General features: G+C 40.6%; 1 protein-coding gene across 2 annotated transcripts in view; it reads right to left on the reverse strand.

The window, feature by feature from the left end:
* The window catches only part of TPM4 (tropomyosin 4), a 110,031-nt gene extending 94,728 nt beyond the window's left edge, over positions 1 to 15,303 (reverse strand). For both annotated transcript variants that reach the window (XM_069740378.1, XM_069740387.1), the window contains exons 1-2: positions 15,011 to 15,303; positions 8,471 to 8,596 (exon numbers count right to left, since the gene is read on the reverse strand). In XM_069740378.1, coding sequence (XP_069596479.1) covers positions 8,471 to 8,596; positions 15,011 to 15,124 — 240 coding nt within the window. In that variant the 5' untranslated portion in view covers positions 15,125 to 15,303. The remainder of the gene's footprint in view (positions 1 to 8,470; positions 8,597 to 15,010) is intronic.
* Between the last annotated feature and the right edge of the window lie 1,357 nt (positions 15,304 to 16,660).

Here is a 16,660-nt window from a genome sequence, read left to right on the forward strand (position 1 = left end):
GTCATTATAAATGAGGCCAAGAGCCAAGAAAAATGCCTCAACAGAGGAAAACACCAGGAAATCCTCAGGCAAAGAAAATGCCCAAGCCTGTGGATCTCCAAAGACAAAGCAATGCCCACTTGGTGACTCGGAACCAGAGGAGAAAGGATGTAAGACAGAAAAGATTGAGAGCTTACTTTTGTCCCTGTCAATGCACTCCGACAATTTTACCTTGGGTCCAACTGTCATGCTACGTTGGCACATCATTTGGAACAGCTGAACAGTTGTTGACAGTTTGCATCTGCAACCTCCAAGGATAAAATTTGTAATTGTGCTGTCAAGCGTTCACTTGATCCATGCTGATGTCCCAGAAAATCCTAAGGGCTGACTATAATGTTATGCATGTAACACACACACACTCACTGGTAATGGAAAAAGGGAAGACCTACTACAGGGAGACACTGCTCCCACACCCATCTGGTCTCTACATACTGGAAAGACCCAAGCCACGAAACTCAAAAACACAACCTCGAAACTGGCCAACAAGAAGAGAGGAAGGTGTGCAAGAAAATACAAAATCCACGGCGAGAAAATTAAAACGTGTTAATATAGCATAGAGAATGAATGGAGAGATAAAAGTAAATGGAGATGTATAACCTCCCAGAAACCTAAAGACGTAAAATGAAGAGGAACTAGGAAAGAAAACAAACAGACTCTCTGCAGAAATGTACCTGATGTTTAACATGTAAGGTAAACCACTTAGCTGAAGGGCTGGAACTCCTAAACCCAAGTCCACCTAGTGGTATAGCCAACAAGGAAGTGCAGTGAAGGGTGAACATATAAAACCCAACCCAGAATGTGATAGGGCAGACCAAATCGGGAAATGGAAAACACCTGGAGAGGAGCAATCCAAGAAGGGGGAACAAAGACAATTGGAACCATCAGCATTTGGATAGGAAAGAAAAGGCTATAGTTCAGCCGACAGGGGAACCAACCATGCAGCAATAGATCAGCTGATTGAATATCTAAACCGAACGATGACTGTGTGTTCTAAAACCTCTATTTAATGTTCAGCTGTGATAGCTCCTTCCAGGATGTGTAAGCTGCCCATGCCATAGACAGTAATGTAGCCCCATAAAATCAGAGATGAAGACTTTTGAACTGTGTGCTGCTAACAGTTCAAATTGTCCCTCTCTTCTAGAGTCCACAGGTCATGGGGTCCGTAGTTCCCTTGATAAAATTCAAATATTGACTCATCTGAACACAGAGCAGTTTCAAAGGTTTCCTTCTTTCACTTTAAATGAGCTTTGGCCAAGAAAAGAAGGCACAGTTTGTAGATTGTATTGATCCGGTATATGGGTTCTAACTTGTATTTGTGGAGTTTATGGTGAACTGTGTTCATAAACAATGATTTCTGGAAGTATTTCTGAACCCATGCAGTGATTTACACTGAATCATGTTTGTTTTTAGTGCAGTGTCATTTCAAGGACTGTATTGCCTGCCGAACTTGTCCCTTGTGCACATGGATTTCTCCAGAATCTGTGACTATGTTGGAGATATTATGTCCTGCAGATGGTGGGATATTCGAAGTTTTGCATTGAGGAACATTATTCTGAAATTTTCCAACAATATTTAAGAACAGTTTCCAGATTGGCCAACGTCTGACCATCTTTGCTTCTGAGAGACTCTGCTTCTCTAAGATGTTTTTTTAATGCACATGTGATGTAGTTGAAAATTGACACTCCAGTTGTTTTTCATTAGTACCACGAACTTCTGTGAGATGTTTTCCAATCATCAATTTCTAAGTTAGTTAATTTTTTCAAGTGAATTGGAAAGACGTCTATCTTTCCACTTCTGGTCCATGTTCTATGTTTAGAATAAAATATGGCTATAAGAGATTTCCAAATCATTGCCTTTTTGTCTTCTTTACATTTGACACAGTTCTAGAGTTTTTGTGTACATATACTTCAACATTACGTGCTGACTGGTCAGCTGGTACTTAGTAAATCCATTGTTTTACTATGTTCTAGCTGACTTATGTGGGTACTTTACCCTTTTATAAAGGATGATAAGGGTAATATGTTCCACCATGATCCAAACTGCTGCAGATTTTCTAAGTGTATTCTAAAATGTGAGTTAATTTTTATCAGAACACATTGATTGGGATTTTTCTTGCAAATTCTGTGCAGGTAATCTGCAAGAAATCTGTTCCTTGGAAACCTGCCCTAATGCAGAGGCCACCTCCTGATCCTTATCTGTTTCAGGGCATTTAAACAGGTCAAAGGTTGGTCTCTTCTTATGCCTCCACTTTTTTATCCAGCTGGTGCCATTTTTTTGCAGGTCTTTTTTTTATCACAATTTTCACTAAAAAGTAGTAATAACATCTTGGTGTCAGTAAATTTGCAGCATTTTTTGTGCGTAAATTACATACAGTAAAGAAACAGTGAACACTGAACAACACCATGGGCTACCTCAATTGGTAACATCTTTGCTGAAACATTGTAATGAGCTATCAAGACATGGGAGGAATGTGTGCTTGATTGCTTTTACTATTAGAATTGTAGGAGCCCATCTGCTTGATGATGTCTGTTTAAGATTTTCAACCTCTGGATGTTAGGAAGTAGGTGTCCATTTAGTGACAGTAACCAAATGTATTAAAAAGGCATAGTTCCATGCCTCAATGCTACTGCCTCAGTGTTTTACAGAAGCACTTCCATTTTATCCCCTTAATATATTGCAATCATCTTATTTTACAGTGGCATGTAAAAGTTTGGGCACCCCTAGTCAAAATTACTGTTATTGTGAACAGTTAAGCAAGTTGAAGATGAAATGATCTCTAAAAGGGCTCAAGTTAAAGATGACACATTTACTTTGTATTTTAGGCAAACAAAATTTTTCATATTTTACATTTTAAAAACTACTAAAAGGAAAATGGGCCAATGCAAAAGTTTGGGCACCTTGCATGATTAGTACCTAGTAGCACCCCCTTTTGAAAGTATCATGGCTTGTAAATGCTTTTTGTAGCCAACCAAGAGTCTTTAAATTTTTGCTTGAAGGATTTTTATGCAATCTTCCTTGGATAATTCTTCCAGTTCTGTGACATTCCCGGGTCATTTTGCATGCACTGCTATTTTGAGGTCTAACCACAGATATTAATGATGTTCAGATCAGGGGACTGTGAGGGCCATTGTAAAACCTTCAGCTCGCGCCTTTTGAGATAGACTATTGTGGATTTTGACGTGTGTTTTGGATCATTATCCATTTGTAGAAGCCATCCTCTTCTCAACTTCAGCTTTCTTACAGATGGTGTTATGTTTGCATCAAGAATTTAAATTTAATTGAATCTCTTTTTCCCTTTACCCGTGAAATGTTCCCTGTGCCATTGGCTGCAACACAACCCAAAAGCATGATTGATCCACCCCCATGCTTAATGGTTAGAGAGATGTTTTTTTTCCTGAAATTTTTTGCCCTTTTTTTCTCCACACATACCTTTGATCATTGTGGTCAAAGAGTTCAATTTTAACCTCATCGGTCCACAGAACTTGTTTCCAAAATGCATCTGGCATGTTTAGATGTACTTTTGCATACTTCTGACACTGAATTTTATGGCGAGGAAGCAGGAGAGGTTTTCTTCTGATGACTCTTCCATTAAGGCCATATTTGTGCAGGTGTCTCTGAACAGTCTAACAATGTACCACAACTCCAGAGTCCGCTAAATTTTTCTGAAGGTCTTTTGCAGTCAAGCGGGGGTTCTGATTAGTCTCTCTAGCAATCTTACAAGCATCTTTCACTGAGATTTTTCTTGGTCATTGACCGCTCCTGCCAGAGATTCACCTACTCCCTATAAACAGAGCAACAGTTTGTCTTCCTGTTCATATGGTGGGACTCCTGGCGTCATGCTGGATATCCCCTTTAAATCTTGTATAGCTCGCTTACTTGGCCAGCAGCTACAGGGAGAAAACAAAGTTTTATTTCCCTTGCAGCTGCTTTCTTCCAGTCATCAGGGTGGGAGAAGGAGTTATTCCAGTCACCCCTTACTACATAGTGAGTCAGTGTAATTACTCCTCTGCATTATAATCAGTGCACAAACCAGCAGTTTTACCCAAAAAACAACATATCAACAATCATTTTGAAAACTACCGTTTTGAAGTGGAAAGTGCATGTCAGTGCTGGTACCGGATGTATTGCAGTAGGGCAGTGGCTGCTACATGTGATCTTACCCTCAAGAACTGATTTTGTGTATTGCAATACGGTGATAAAACTACAATTCCCAACAGATCCTGAAAGTCTGCATTTACAATCCTCACTCCAAAAATGAATTAACTTTAGTTACCTAAAAGAATGGAGGCATACACTGTTTTAGTGTTCCCTAGTCCCACACCCTAGAGGTATAGCCCTCCACTGAGCACTATGACAAGGTTTCCCTGAAAATCAGGATTCTGACGCAAACCCTGACCGCGCCATTCACCACTGGACACTGTCTAGCCCCGATCCTGGCAGTATTCATCTTCTCCAGATCGACACTTTATCGTAGACTTGGCATACCATGATTTTGTGGTCTGACATACGGTGTGCAGATTAACAATAGCTGAGAGAATGCAGAGGCCTATTAATAATTGTTAATCAAGACCAGCGCTGACACGATAAGGAGCTGGCCGGGAGCTTGCTGTGAGGTTGTGATTTCACCCGGTGAGGAGACATTGCTGCTCCTCCCCCTCCGCGGCATTCCATTCCTCTGACATTAGCTTGTACCTACATCATATGCAGGCACTATTGTCTACAACCATGAGGTATTTTAACTGATTGCACCCCGGTCATAGAGGACAGGTATCTGTGAAGCGTGAGGGAATGTAACAGCGGAATCCGTTTCCTTGCCCCACCCAGTCTGGCCTTTTCCTTTCCCTTCAAATACTAACCAGAAACTGAACTTGGCTACAAGAAGTTGGGTTGGTTTGTATTTCAGAAATGTCCTGACACTGACTGCTACTATTCTGATATGCAGTTCCTCCTTGGGAATATCAGACTACAGATGTCTGCCAGATATGCACTAACTTTACTGAAAAGGAATCTCTCACTAGATTTTTGCTAACCTATCTGAGAGCAACATAATGTAGAGGCAGAGACCCTGACTTCAGCGATGTATCGTTTACATTACTAGGTGCTGCAGTTTTTTTTTCGTAAACCTGTTTTACCTGCCGCCTGCGTAGATCTCCCAGTTCTCTAAATGCTGATCTCTGTATAACCCCGCCCTCACCAATGATTGGCTGCTTTCTGTGTACACTGTGCGTCAGTTGAGGGGGCGTGGTTGGACTACCTGGAAGCAGGATTACTAGTCCTCTAGTGATCATCTCCTGATGATAAATCACTGATTTTATAAAAAGTAGATTATGCATCCTAGTAAGTGACACATCGCTGGAATCTGGGTCTCTGTCCCCACATTATCTTGCTCTTATATTAGGTAGCAAAAACCTGGTGCTAGTCACTTTAAAGGGAACATGACAACTTATTCTGCCCCCCTCCCCCAACAACCACCATGTATTTTTTGTGACAAGTATACCCTATTTATCAAACCCATTATATTGTCTCATTGATTTCTTCAGGTACAAACAATCTACTTGATAACTGTGAAGGAAATATGCTAATTAATGGGTGACTAGCCATGGGGGCCTTGTTTTCCCCAGACTAGTCTTCCCATAAATCATCCTCTCCTGATAATAGAGTACGGCACAAGTTGGAAAATCAAATTCCCTGCTCTTTCCTAAGGCATCCATTAGATAGAAGTTTTAGTTACAGTGTATGGTACAGGAGTTGCGTGTTATTAGACAATAAACTGTTCTAACCCTGACTTCCATCTAGCTGCTCTGTAATAGGACTGGTGGCGAGCAATTCCATAGATGGGTATTTATGTGTGCACACAGTGTGTTACTGCAGTCTGACACTACTGTGGTGTGTGCTAGTGTCCTCCATAGATTACATTGCTCTGCTATAAATGCTCTGCCAGCGCCCTCTGGTGAACAGATGAAGAACTTTCACAAGATCACAAATACATTTTTATTTAACAAAAATAAGTTATTTTCCAAATTATTTTTTAATGCTTGTGAATTTCTTTATTTCCCAATTGCAGTCTTGTTTCAGCACTGTTGCAAGCACAGGAATTTGTACCGGATCTTTCTTGTCCATGACTGCCGTTAGCGTGATATCGGAACTACAGTGAACACAGGTGCACGAGCAACATGGAATACTGTAACATTGCATAATAATGCACATTTATAAATATTCCGGGTTTTGAACGGCATGACAGTTTCACATGTAGACAAAAAAACTACTCTTAAACCTGCCAACAATTCCAAAATTAAATCCACGCATGATACACAGAAATTTTGGTGAAGATGTGGACGCAGATTTGACACATTTCATTGAACTGAATAAAATGTCATTTATGCAATAGATAGGGTATGCTGTGGATTTTCAACTGGTCTAGTTGCAGATGTATTTATTTTTTTATGCTGTAATTGAATATGATTTGTTATTCGTTGTTCACTTTTATTGTATTATGGTTTATTGTGGAATTCATGAAGAAGAAAGATGTGAGCTGTAAACTTAGCCTTTAGATGGTAGCAGCCAAGTGAGCAATAATAAAATCAGATGTATACGTATGTGCAATATGACACTTATAGACTTCTACAGTGCCCTACTGTAGATCTGTATGCCTCCAGTTTCCTACAGGAACAGGGAACCAGTCATGTCCCCAAATGTGTCAACACAACGTTTATTCTTAATTTGGCCAGACAAATTTCTCAGTTAGTCAGGAGACATAGGCCATTGTTCATATGAGCCTGATGGTTGACTCTTGAATTGATGTTTGTTGCAGCTTATTGTACTGCTATCCTTGGGGTTATAGGGACATATCTATTGAACAATCGATGTTTGCTAATATGTTGATTACCCATTGTATCAGTTCATGCAGCTTATTGACCTGCAAACATTGAAGGACAAACTATGGAGATTGATTGAATACTCCAACAATGAGAGTTGACCTCATCCCACCTTACCTCTGAACTGTGGATGATGACAGATGTTGGTATAAAAGGGACCTCTACCCATCTGCAAAGAGAATCTACAGTACAACAGCCAGGGAACCATGGCTCCACCTGGAGCAATACAGATTTGAGACACTCTACAGGATGCGAGCTTAAGGGATCAAGGCTCCAGCGGGAGGAATACAGATTTGCTCTATTGACCATCAGTAAATCTATAGAGAGGTCAGGTTGGGACAATCAGGTCACCTGGCCACATACCTCAATGGACTGTCAGTTTCCTAAGCTTGTCGTTATCACCTCACTGTGGGTGACCACCAAAATCGGGTTGCCACTGGTGGGGGGTAGTCAGTGCTGGAAGCCCTGAAGTTGCAGCTGCTCTAATCCCTGCAAGCCAGCGGAAGGGTGAGACTGTAATTTGCACCATCTTATGTACTTGCTGGGACTGTACTATATGTTATTGTCTGGTGGTGGTTCAATAAATCATTGCCACACTAGTTTACTCTCACCCTGTGTTGTCTGAGTACTATTCTGCCCACGGTAAAGGAGTGCGGTGACTCAGTGGGATGAGCCCTGGTCCATGCAGTCTTTCTAAAGACAGCTGAGCCAGTGGACAAGAGCAACTACTGACCCTCGTGTCTCCACACCAAATATTATTAACCTGTAGATATTGGGATAATCTGCAAGTTAATAGTGTTCTGAAGCTGCCCGGCTACTGGGAGAAAATGAACTTTCTTCCTCTGAGCAGCCTCATGCTTTCAGTCATAGAGGTTGTGCAGGGAGCAAATACTGTCACTGCAGAGTAGATAGTGAGTGGCAGCTGTAAACACTTCCAGTCACTGACTGACAGCCAGCTCAGCACTGACATATTGCAGAGCCGGCTGTTCGTCAGTGCTGGGGCGTGTTTACAGCTGCCGCTCACTATATACTGAGCAGTGACTGAAATCTCGCCTCCATGACTGAAAGCACGGGGCTGCTGGGAGTAATAAAATTAAATTTCCTAACAGTAGTCCAGCTTTTAGTTCAGCGGTCGTATGGCTTTAGAGTGCTATTAGCCTGCAGATTAACATTCTATCTCCAGGTTAATAGCTTTTGTGGATATGACAGGTTTCCTTTAAGATTTTTCTTTTGTTTCTGATTCTTTACAAATTGTGCCATTTTGCATTGGAGGTAGGCATGGTTTTACGTAAGACTTCTGCTTTCAGCAGAGGATATCTTTGATATGTGGCACCATATTATACCAATACACACAGTACCTACGACATCATAAAATGCAGCTATGGGAACTTCAAGTACGACCATAGACATATATCACATTTTTGTATTGTATTGCTTATACTTTGTATAATTGCATTTTTTTTGTGTTGGAAAGTAACATTCAGGAAATATCTCATTAGCAAGATGTTAGAGACATTTTTCTCAGATGACAGCAGGAAACCGAAAACTGTACTTACATCAGTTGCTTTTTTCTCAGCCTGCTCCAGTTTCTCCTGAGCGTCCTTTAGAGCTTCAGAGTATTTATCAAGCTCATCTTCTGTTCCTTTCAGCTTCTTCTGCAGTGCAACCAGTTCATCTTCCACCTGGCAACATTTAAAAAGGATTTATTATTGTTATTGACACCAGTAACTCAGAACTATGGTGTCCAAAGAGAACTCTTATACCCATTTATAATGGTCTGCCTGATTAATATTTTATTAAATAAGAAAGTACATAAATATATACATATAAACATATAGCAAAAAAAGCCCAAGCTGTGCACGTTCTGTAGTATTCACAACATTCCACTAGTCACAGTAGTGCAACTATCCTCATATATTTAAAGGGAAATTTTTATAATAAATGTTAGACAAATCTTCAAGGCCCACAACACAACTGTCTCCAGAACAGCGGTCCCCTTTCCGCTTGGTAAAGCAAGTATCAGCAGTGTCATCCAGGCAGGAAAATGGAGAGTAGGCTGCATTTCTTTGGGATTTTCTTATTTGTTTTGGTAAACTGCATGCTTAGCTGCTTCCAAAACTCATTTACCTATCCATTAATTCCCCTCCTGTGTGCACTAGATGAGAGACACCAGACCCAACAGTGCAGACAAGCTGAAGGCTGCTATCAAAGCAACCTGGGCTTCCATAACACCTCAGCAGTGCCACAGGCTGATCGCCTTCATGCCACGCAGCATTGATGCAGTAATTGATACAAAAGGAGCCCAGACCAAGTACTGAGTGCATTTACTGAACATACATTTCAGTAGGCCAACAATTTGGATTTTAAAATCATTTTTCAAGCTGGTGTTATAAAGTATTCTAATTTACTGAGATAATGACTTTTGGGTTTTCAATGGCTGTAAGCCATAATCATCAACATTAACAGAAATAAACACTCGAAATAGATCACTCTGTTTGGGATGTCCTTCCACAAGCTTCTCACAATAGTTGGTTGTAATTTGGGCTCATTCCTCCTGTCAAAACTGGTGTAACTGATCCAGGTTTGTAGGTCACCTGGCTCGCACCTGCCTTTTCAGCTTTGTCTATAAATTTTCAATAGGATTGAGATCAGGGCTTTGTGATGGTCACTCCAAAACAGTGTTATCCTTTGCTATCCTTAAGCCACCTTGTTACCATTTTGGCAGTATGCTTCAGGTCATTGTCCATTTGGAAGACCCATTTCTGCCCAAGCTTTAACTTCCTGGCTGATGTCTTGAGATGATGCTTCAGTGTTGCCACATAATCTTTTCTCATATGGCCATCTACTTTATGAAGTGCACCAGTCCCTCCTCCAGCAAAACAACCTCAGAACATGATGCTGCCACCACCATGTTTCACAATTGGGATGGTGTTCTTAGTCTTCCAAGCTTCTCCCATTTCCTCCAAACGTAATGATGGTCATTATGCCTAAAAAGTTCAATTTTGGTTTCATCAGACCACAGGACATGTCTCCAAAAATTAAAGTCTTTGTTCCTGTGTGCATTTCCAAACATTAATCTTGCTTTTTTATGTTTCTTTTGGAGTAAGGCCTTTCAGCCCATGTTGATACATTACTCGTTTCACTGTAGATATTGACACAATCTTACTAGCTTCCGCCATCATCTTCACTGCTTTTGTCCTTGGGTTGATATACACATGTCCAACCAAAGTCTGGCCACCTATCTGTCCGTGTTCCCCAAGGCTCAGTTCTAGGACCCCTACTCTTCTCCATCTACACCTTCAGCCTGGAACAGCTCATAGAATCCCACGGTTTACAATATCATCTCTACACTGATGACACACAGATCTACCTTTCTGGACCTGACCTCACTTCCTTACTGACCAAATCCCACAATGTCTGTCTGCTATTTCATCTTTCTTTTCTGCTCGCTTTCTAAAACTGAACATGGAAAAAACAGAATTCATCATCTTTCCCCCACCTCACTCTACCTCTCCACCTGACCTATCCATCAGTGTCAATGGCTGCTCACTTTCCCCAGTCCTGCACGCTCAGTGCCTTGGGGTGATCCTTGACTCTGCCCTCTTTTTCAAGCCACATATCCAAGCCCTTGCCTCCTCCTGCCGATTCCAACTCAAAAACACTTCCCAGGTCCGTGCATTCCTTGACCATGAAACCACAAAAACACTAGTGCATGCCCTTATCACCTCCCACCTCAACTACTGCAACCTCCTACCTCTGGCCTCCCCTCTAGCACTCTGGCATCACTCCAATCCATCCTAAACTCTGCTGCCCGACTAATACACCTGTCTCCCCATTATTCCCCAGCCTCTCCTCTCTGCCAGGCCCTTTATTGGCTTCCTATTGCCCAGAGGCTACAGTTCAAAACACTAACAATGACATGCAAAGCCATTCACCACTTGTCTCCTCCATAAATCTGTGACATGGTCTCCCGGTACCTACCTACACGCAACCTTCGATCCTCTCATGATCTCCTTCTCTACTCCACCCTCATCTCTTCCTCCCACAACTGCATACAAGACTTCTCCCGTGCTTCCCCTATACTCTGGAACTCTCTGCCCCAATATATCAGACTCTCGCCTACCACGGAAACCTACAAAAGGAACCTGAAGACCCACCTCTTCCATCAAGCCTACAACCTGCAGTGATCCTCTGTCTGCTGAACCGCCGCATGACCAACTCTACCCTCTCCTAGTGTATCCTCACCCATCCCCTGTAGACTGAGCCCTCGCAGGCAGGGTCCTCTCTACTCGAGTACTTGTGGGTGCCTTGTTTTACTCATGCTTATTGTACTTGTCTATATTTGCCCTGTTCACATGTAAAGCGCCATGAAATAAATGGCACTATAAAAATGTATAATAATAATCCTAATTTTCCTAAAATGGAAAATGTTTATTCCGATTTCATGTCAGATATTGAGAAAAACATGCATATTTGTCTTTTTATATAGTGTATGTAAAATTTTGTTTCAATTGTATAAGTAACCAAAAAAGCGTTAAAAAATGTGGCAGGGTTAAATTTGTCACCTATACGTTAATGCGTAGTCTGAGGAACATTTCCTGTGATCCATAAAACTTTTAAAAAGCGTTAAAAAAATGTGCAGGCTTAAATTTCTCAGCCATACAGTTTCATGTGTTCTGTAGAAGATTTCTGTGATATCTAACACTCCAAAAAGCGGTAAAAAAATGGCTGGATTACAGTTCTCATCCATACACTATTATATATTCTTTGGTACATTTCCTCTGATCTATAAAACTGAAAAAAAAGCGTTTAAAATGTTGAAGTCTTACATTACTCAACCACACTGTTTCACATGTTCTGTGGTACATTTCTGTGATATTTAACACTCCAAAAAAAAAGTGTTAAAAAATGTATGGATTACATTTCCCAAAAAATAGAAGGGAATCCAGCTCAACGAACTTTGTGAGAAAACTTCTTTCTTTATTCACCATAAAAAGCTCAGCAGAGGGTAAAGCAGCATCAGCATTGTAAGTTACCTGATGCAATATTGACGCGTTTCAGGTGGCTACGCACCCTTAATCATGCAGTTTTTCATGCATTTGTCAAACACGAGAATATACAAAAAGAAAGGAGAAGCATAAGTCTCTATATATTTTTCCTCCTATCTGGACTCACTACTAGCTTAGCCTTGAGTGTAACTTCTATGTAGTTCTATTATATGTGCAGCCTGGAAGACTTGCAGGGACCTTGAAAGAATATGATGATGATGAGGTATATAGACTCCAAATATTATAGGTAAATCACATTATTACTTTTGCCTCCTGATAGTAGTGCTCACGACAAATGGAGAAAATAGGGAAATTAGACTGTAAGACCCACTGCACCTTAGGTCCGAGTCTGACTACAGCACTGTGGGTTACGTTGACCACATACACTGGGTAATTAATACAAACTGTCATATATATGAAAACAAATGATCTTTCATCTTAGGGTTCATCGCCTATAATCTCCCCTTTTGTAGACTAAATATATTGCTGTAAAAATAGAGGCAACTGCTCAGTCTGTTTCACTTCAGCCCCAACATTAAACACTAATCCGGTAGATATTAAAATACGAAATGATCTCACGTTATATTGTTTCTAAATCTCCCACAGGCTGCCACATAATACCAACCAAATTCTGCTCAGAGGTCACATAATGCCCGCTATTGTTCGGGGCAGTGTGTGTGTCAGAAATTAGCTAGATGACTTAACTTGTTGGAGAATCCGGTGTAGTGATACCCAGTCCTACAGCACAGCTGCCATGATCCCTGGCTATCATAGGTGGGATTCTTGTGTGAGTGCACAGTATTTATGCCAGAAGACTTCTCGGGAAATATTCCCATTCTGTATACATTCAAAGCGTTGAAGAGAACCATGTCTAATAGTAAAACATCCTTAATGTCAAATACAAAGGCGACATCGATGGCATGGCCTATTAGAGCATTTGATAAGCCTTTAATCAAATTTGTACAAGCTTTAAGAAAATATATGTGTAAGATATGTTTAGAGGGAAAAAAGGCATTTTTTCTTTGACATATTAAAATACATAAATAAAAAGATGGAAATTCCAGACACAAAAACAAGAAAATGAAGGCAGTAAAGCTGACATGTATACTCAAGTAATGCACGGCTAAGGTGCCCATGTATTATCACATTATTGCAATTGCACAAGAAATATGCCATAAAATAAGTAACCTCCCGATCCTAAGGGTAAGAATATTTCGCTTACAGTTGCACTACAGAGTGGCACACAGGCACTTTTACCTTGAATTATTTGATTCATTTTGTTTATTCTTTACCTTGTTTCTACTTATATGTCAGCTTTATTGTCTTGATTTTCTTTTTCTGCTTGGTTCACCCACTGTCCTGTCTTTGTGCCCGTGTTATTGTTTTGCATATGTTTTATAACGCCAATGTATAAAATTGTCTTTAATGTCCTCTAAATTCTGTATGCCCTGCACATATATTTTCTTGGTGTTTATTGAGTATATTATGTAGGGAGACACGTTAACCTACCAGGGTTAACATTTTCTGTGGATGGCTTAAATATGCCCCAAATTTTGCACAACTGCACAATGTGCGGGCTAACATGTGCTACATTATTTTATTATATGTGGTTATGTCCACTAATTAATACATTCTGATTTGGCATGATCAGTCTTATCTTATGCCATACACCATCACTGTTCTTTTTTCTATAGAAGATAGAACAGGATGGCCGTTGGAAAATACCGTAACCCAATTGATTTTCTGTAGCAGCAAAAAAAAAAGTGGTAACAAAGTTTGGAGTTTCACCCCCTGTAGCTGAAAATTGCTTTAGGATATTCTGAAAAATCTTTTCCTGACTTAGTGGTCTACATTTTCTGTTATTAGTATTGCTCGTGTAAAAGTTTTTTGAGAAGCTGGGCCAGATTACAAAGGATTTATAACTCCCAAGACGTCACGTTTTTAATATATTCTTTTCAAGAGTTTTGCATACAGGTTATTCTTAGTGATGTAATGGTATCTTTTGATATCTTTAGATTACTTTCTTTATATAGTATGCACTGTATGATGACAAATAAGATTTCACGTATACATTTATGATCTCTATTTTATTATGTTACTGTAATATGTCATAAATGGGTTATAATGATGGGTTATAATTATCATAATTATCATAAATTATATTTTTTTAGGAAATGAAAAAAAAAGTCAACATAGGGGCTTGTATTGACAGCCAGTCATCAGGATGCCTAGAGACCAGTTCACACTTTAAATGCAGTTTTCTTTACACTATGCCATAGATGACTTGTATATAGGGTAGGCATGTTAACTAGTAAATGCATTGCATAAATTACATGCAAAAGATCCTTACTAGGGATTTATTCAGAAATACCTTTATGGCATTATTTCTGTGTAGTCTACCTTGAAAATGTCAGCCCCATAAAATATCCATGTAAATCAAGCTTGTAGATTTTATCTGTGCCAACCACAACACTGAATCAATTTGCAGCAACTCCATGTTGTTGTTTTTTTTTTACATATGGCCTTGGTAACATGCCAAGAACCGCAATGAAGAATCCTTACAGCTTGGATGTTGCAATGCACATACTACTAATGCTAGAGTTCCCATAGGATAAATGTGACATAAAAGAGAACTAGACAGTAGTTTTCAATTTCTAGTCTTGGGGATGCAGGCTGGATTCCTTACATGTCTGGTCTTCTTCTTTGAAGGAAATACATATATTATTTTCTATATGTACATAACATAAGTAGTTACTACTGCATATTTGAAATCAGTATAAGTTAGTTATAAAGCAGATTTTGCTCTACATATCTGGATGCTATAGGACAGGACACTGCTCCCATGTTTTATGATCTACAGTATATACCATAACATATAATAAATAATATATTAGTAACAAAAAGGGAAGATCTAATGCTCTCTATTAAGTCTACTGAGACTTATTTCCGTTACTTATGATGCGTGTACTTGTATTGTAAAATGGTTATATGATTTTGTGCGGACTAGAACTATTAGTGCAATATCCAGGATTATACACGAATATCTACCTGTTTACACTTGTCCTCTGCTGCCTTTTTATCTGCTTCAGCTTGTTCTGCCCTGTCTATGGCATTCTCCTTATCAAGCTTCAGCATCTGCATCTTCTTCTTAATTGCCTCCATCCTGGCTGGTGCTTGTAGCCTGGCTGAGGAGAAGAAAGGAGCAGGACCTGGCACAAAAGAAGACGGCTTGAACTGAACGGAGCACAAATAGAGGAGGATAACCTACAAGCAGCTCTAAACTCCTAAAGAACATCATTGGATGGTTTACTCCCCTGGGACACCACAAGACTTTCACTAACATCCTTTCCAAGGAGAGACTTGGACTCCTTTCAACATCAAAATCCACATCCCTCAACCAGTCACCTTATTTGGGATTGATTTTGCAGTAAAGGAAAAAAAAGAAAAGATTTGGTTTCCAATTTTAACCTTCTGACAACAGCAAGTGTGCTGACAAATGAACACATGCCACAGATAAGGCTTATTAGCATATCTGGATATATTTGTCCAGTGTGTTCAGCTGCCCTTTCAAATGGAAGTGGTGCATGTCATCAAGTCATAGGAGTAAAAGCTAACAGTTATGCCACTGCCATGGTAGTGCCAGGTAATACAATTCTTAAAACACTGCTCTGCTATAGGTACGCTAGAACCTATACCATGCATTCCGATAAATGTCCAATGGCATAACTGTAAGAAAAAATTCTCCAACCTTTTGTAACCTGTGAGAGTGATTTTACACTTGTCGCCTTGAAGCAGTTTTCTTTACTCATCATCATTACATTAGTGTGTAGGAAACTTGCTACAGAGCTGTATGTGGGCAGTGCTGTGTGTGACTACTGTGCAGGTATAAGGAGGTGGCGGAGACCCTCATTTGCCGCCCCCCTCTCTCCCATGTGCGGGACTCGTACATCTTATGTGGTACCCGGACAGTGTACCCGTTTAGTATGTTACTGTATTCTATGTATTAGTGTGCTGTGTCTGCAACGTTCCTATATGTGTTAGAGGCAGGGCCAGCACAGGTTAACTTTGTGGGCTGGACTTGCAACCTCTTGGGAGCAGGAAGCTCCTTCTTCCTGCTCAGAGTCCAGGCAGCATGGCCTGAGGCAAGATGCCTGTCCCCATCTTGGACAGCAAGGACCCCCAGCTGGGGGAAATCCAAGCTGGCAAAACCCCAGGATGGTGTAGAGACTGCTGCCCAGGACCACAGGCAGTGAAGCAGGCACCGGAACCATATGGTGCTCCGCCAAAGGGACTGTCTCCTCTTTCGGTCACCGTGGCTGAGGTGGGCACAGGACTATGCGAGTGACCTGCCGAAGGGACTAGAAGCATCCAGATTCCGGCGAGTGAAGTTTCACTACCTTTGCTTGTGAATGGTGACCGCTGCTGTGGCTGATGCTGAGACGGCAACGAATAAGAGTAGGCAAAGAGCAGGAAGTCTCTATCGTATTTTCTCCAATGACCTCTTTCTACCTAGTTTATCCTACAAAAATAAAAGTTATCCCTGTTGGATTACTCCTGTGACTCTGGAATGTGATTGCCTGGACTGCAGTGACTGGGTAACTCATGGGGGGAGCTGTGTCCGTCCTGTCTATTTCATGTACAAGGTTCCGAGATGTATACTGACTGTGGCTTAGTTGACTCAGCTGGGACTATCACCTC

The sequence above is a fragment of the Ranitomeya imitator genome, chromosome 1 (assembly GCF_032444005.1).
Source record: "Ranitomeya imitator isolate aRanImi1 chromosome 1, aRanImi1.pri, whole genome shotgun sequence".
NCBI lineage: Eukaryota > Metazoa > Chordata > Amphibia > Anura > Dendrobatidae > Ranitomeya > Ranitomeya imitator.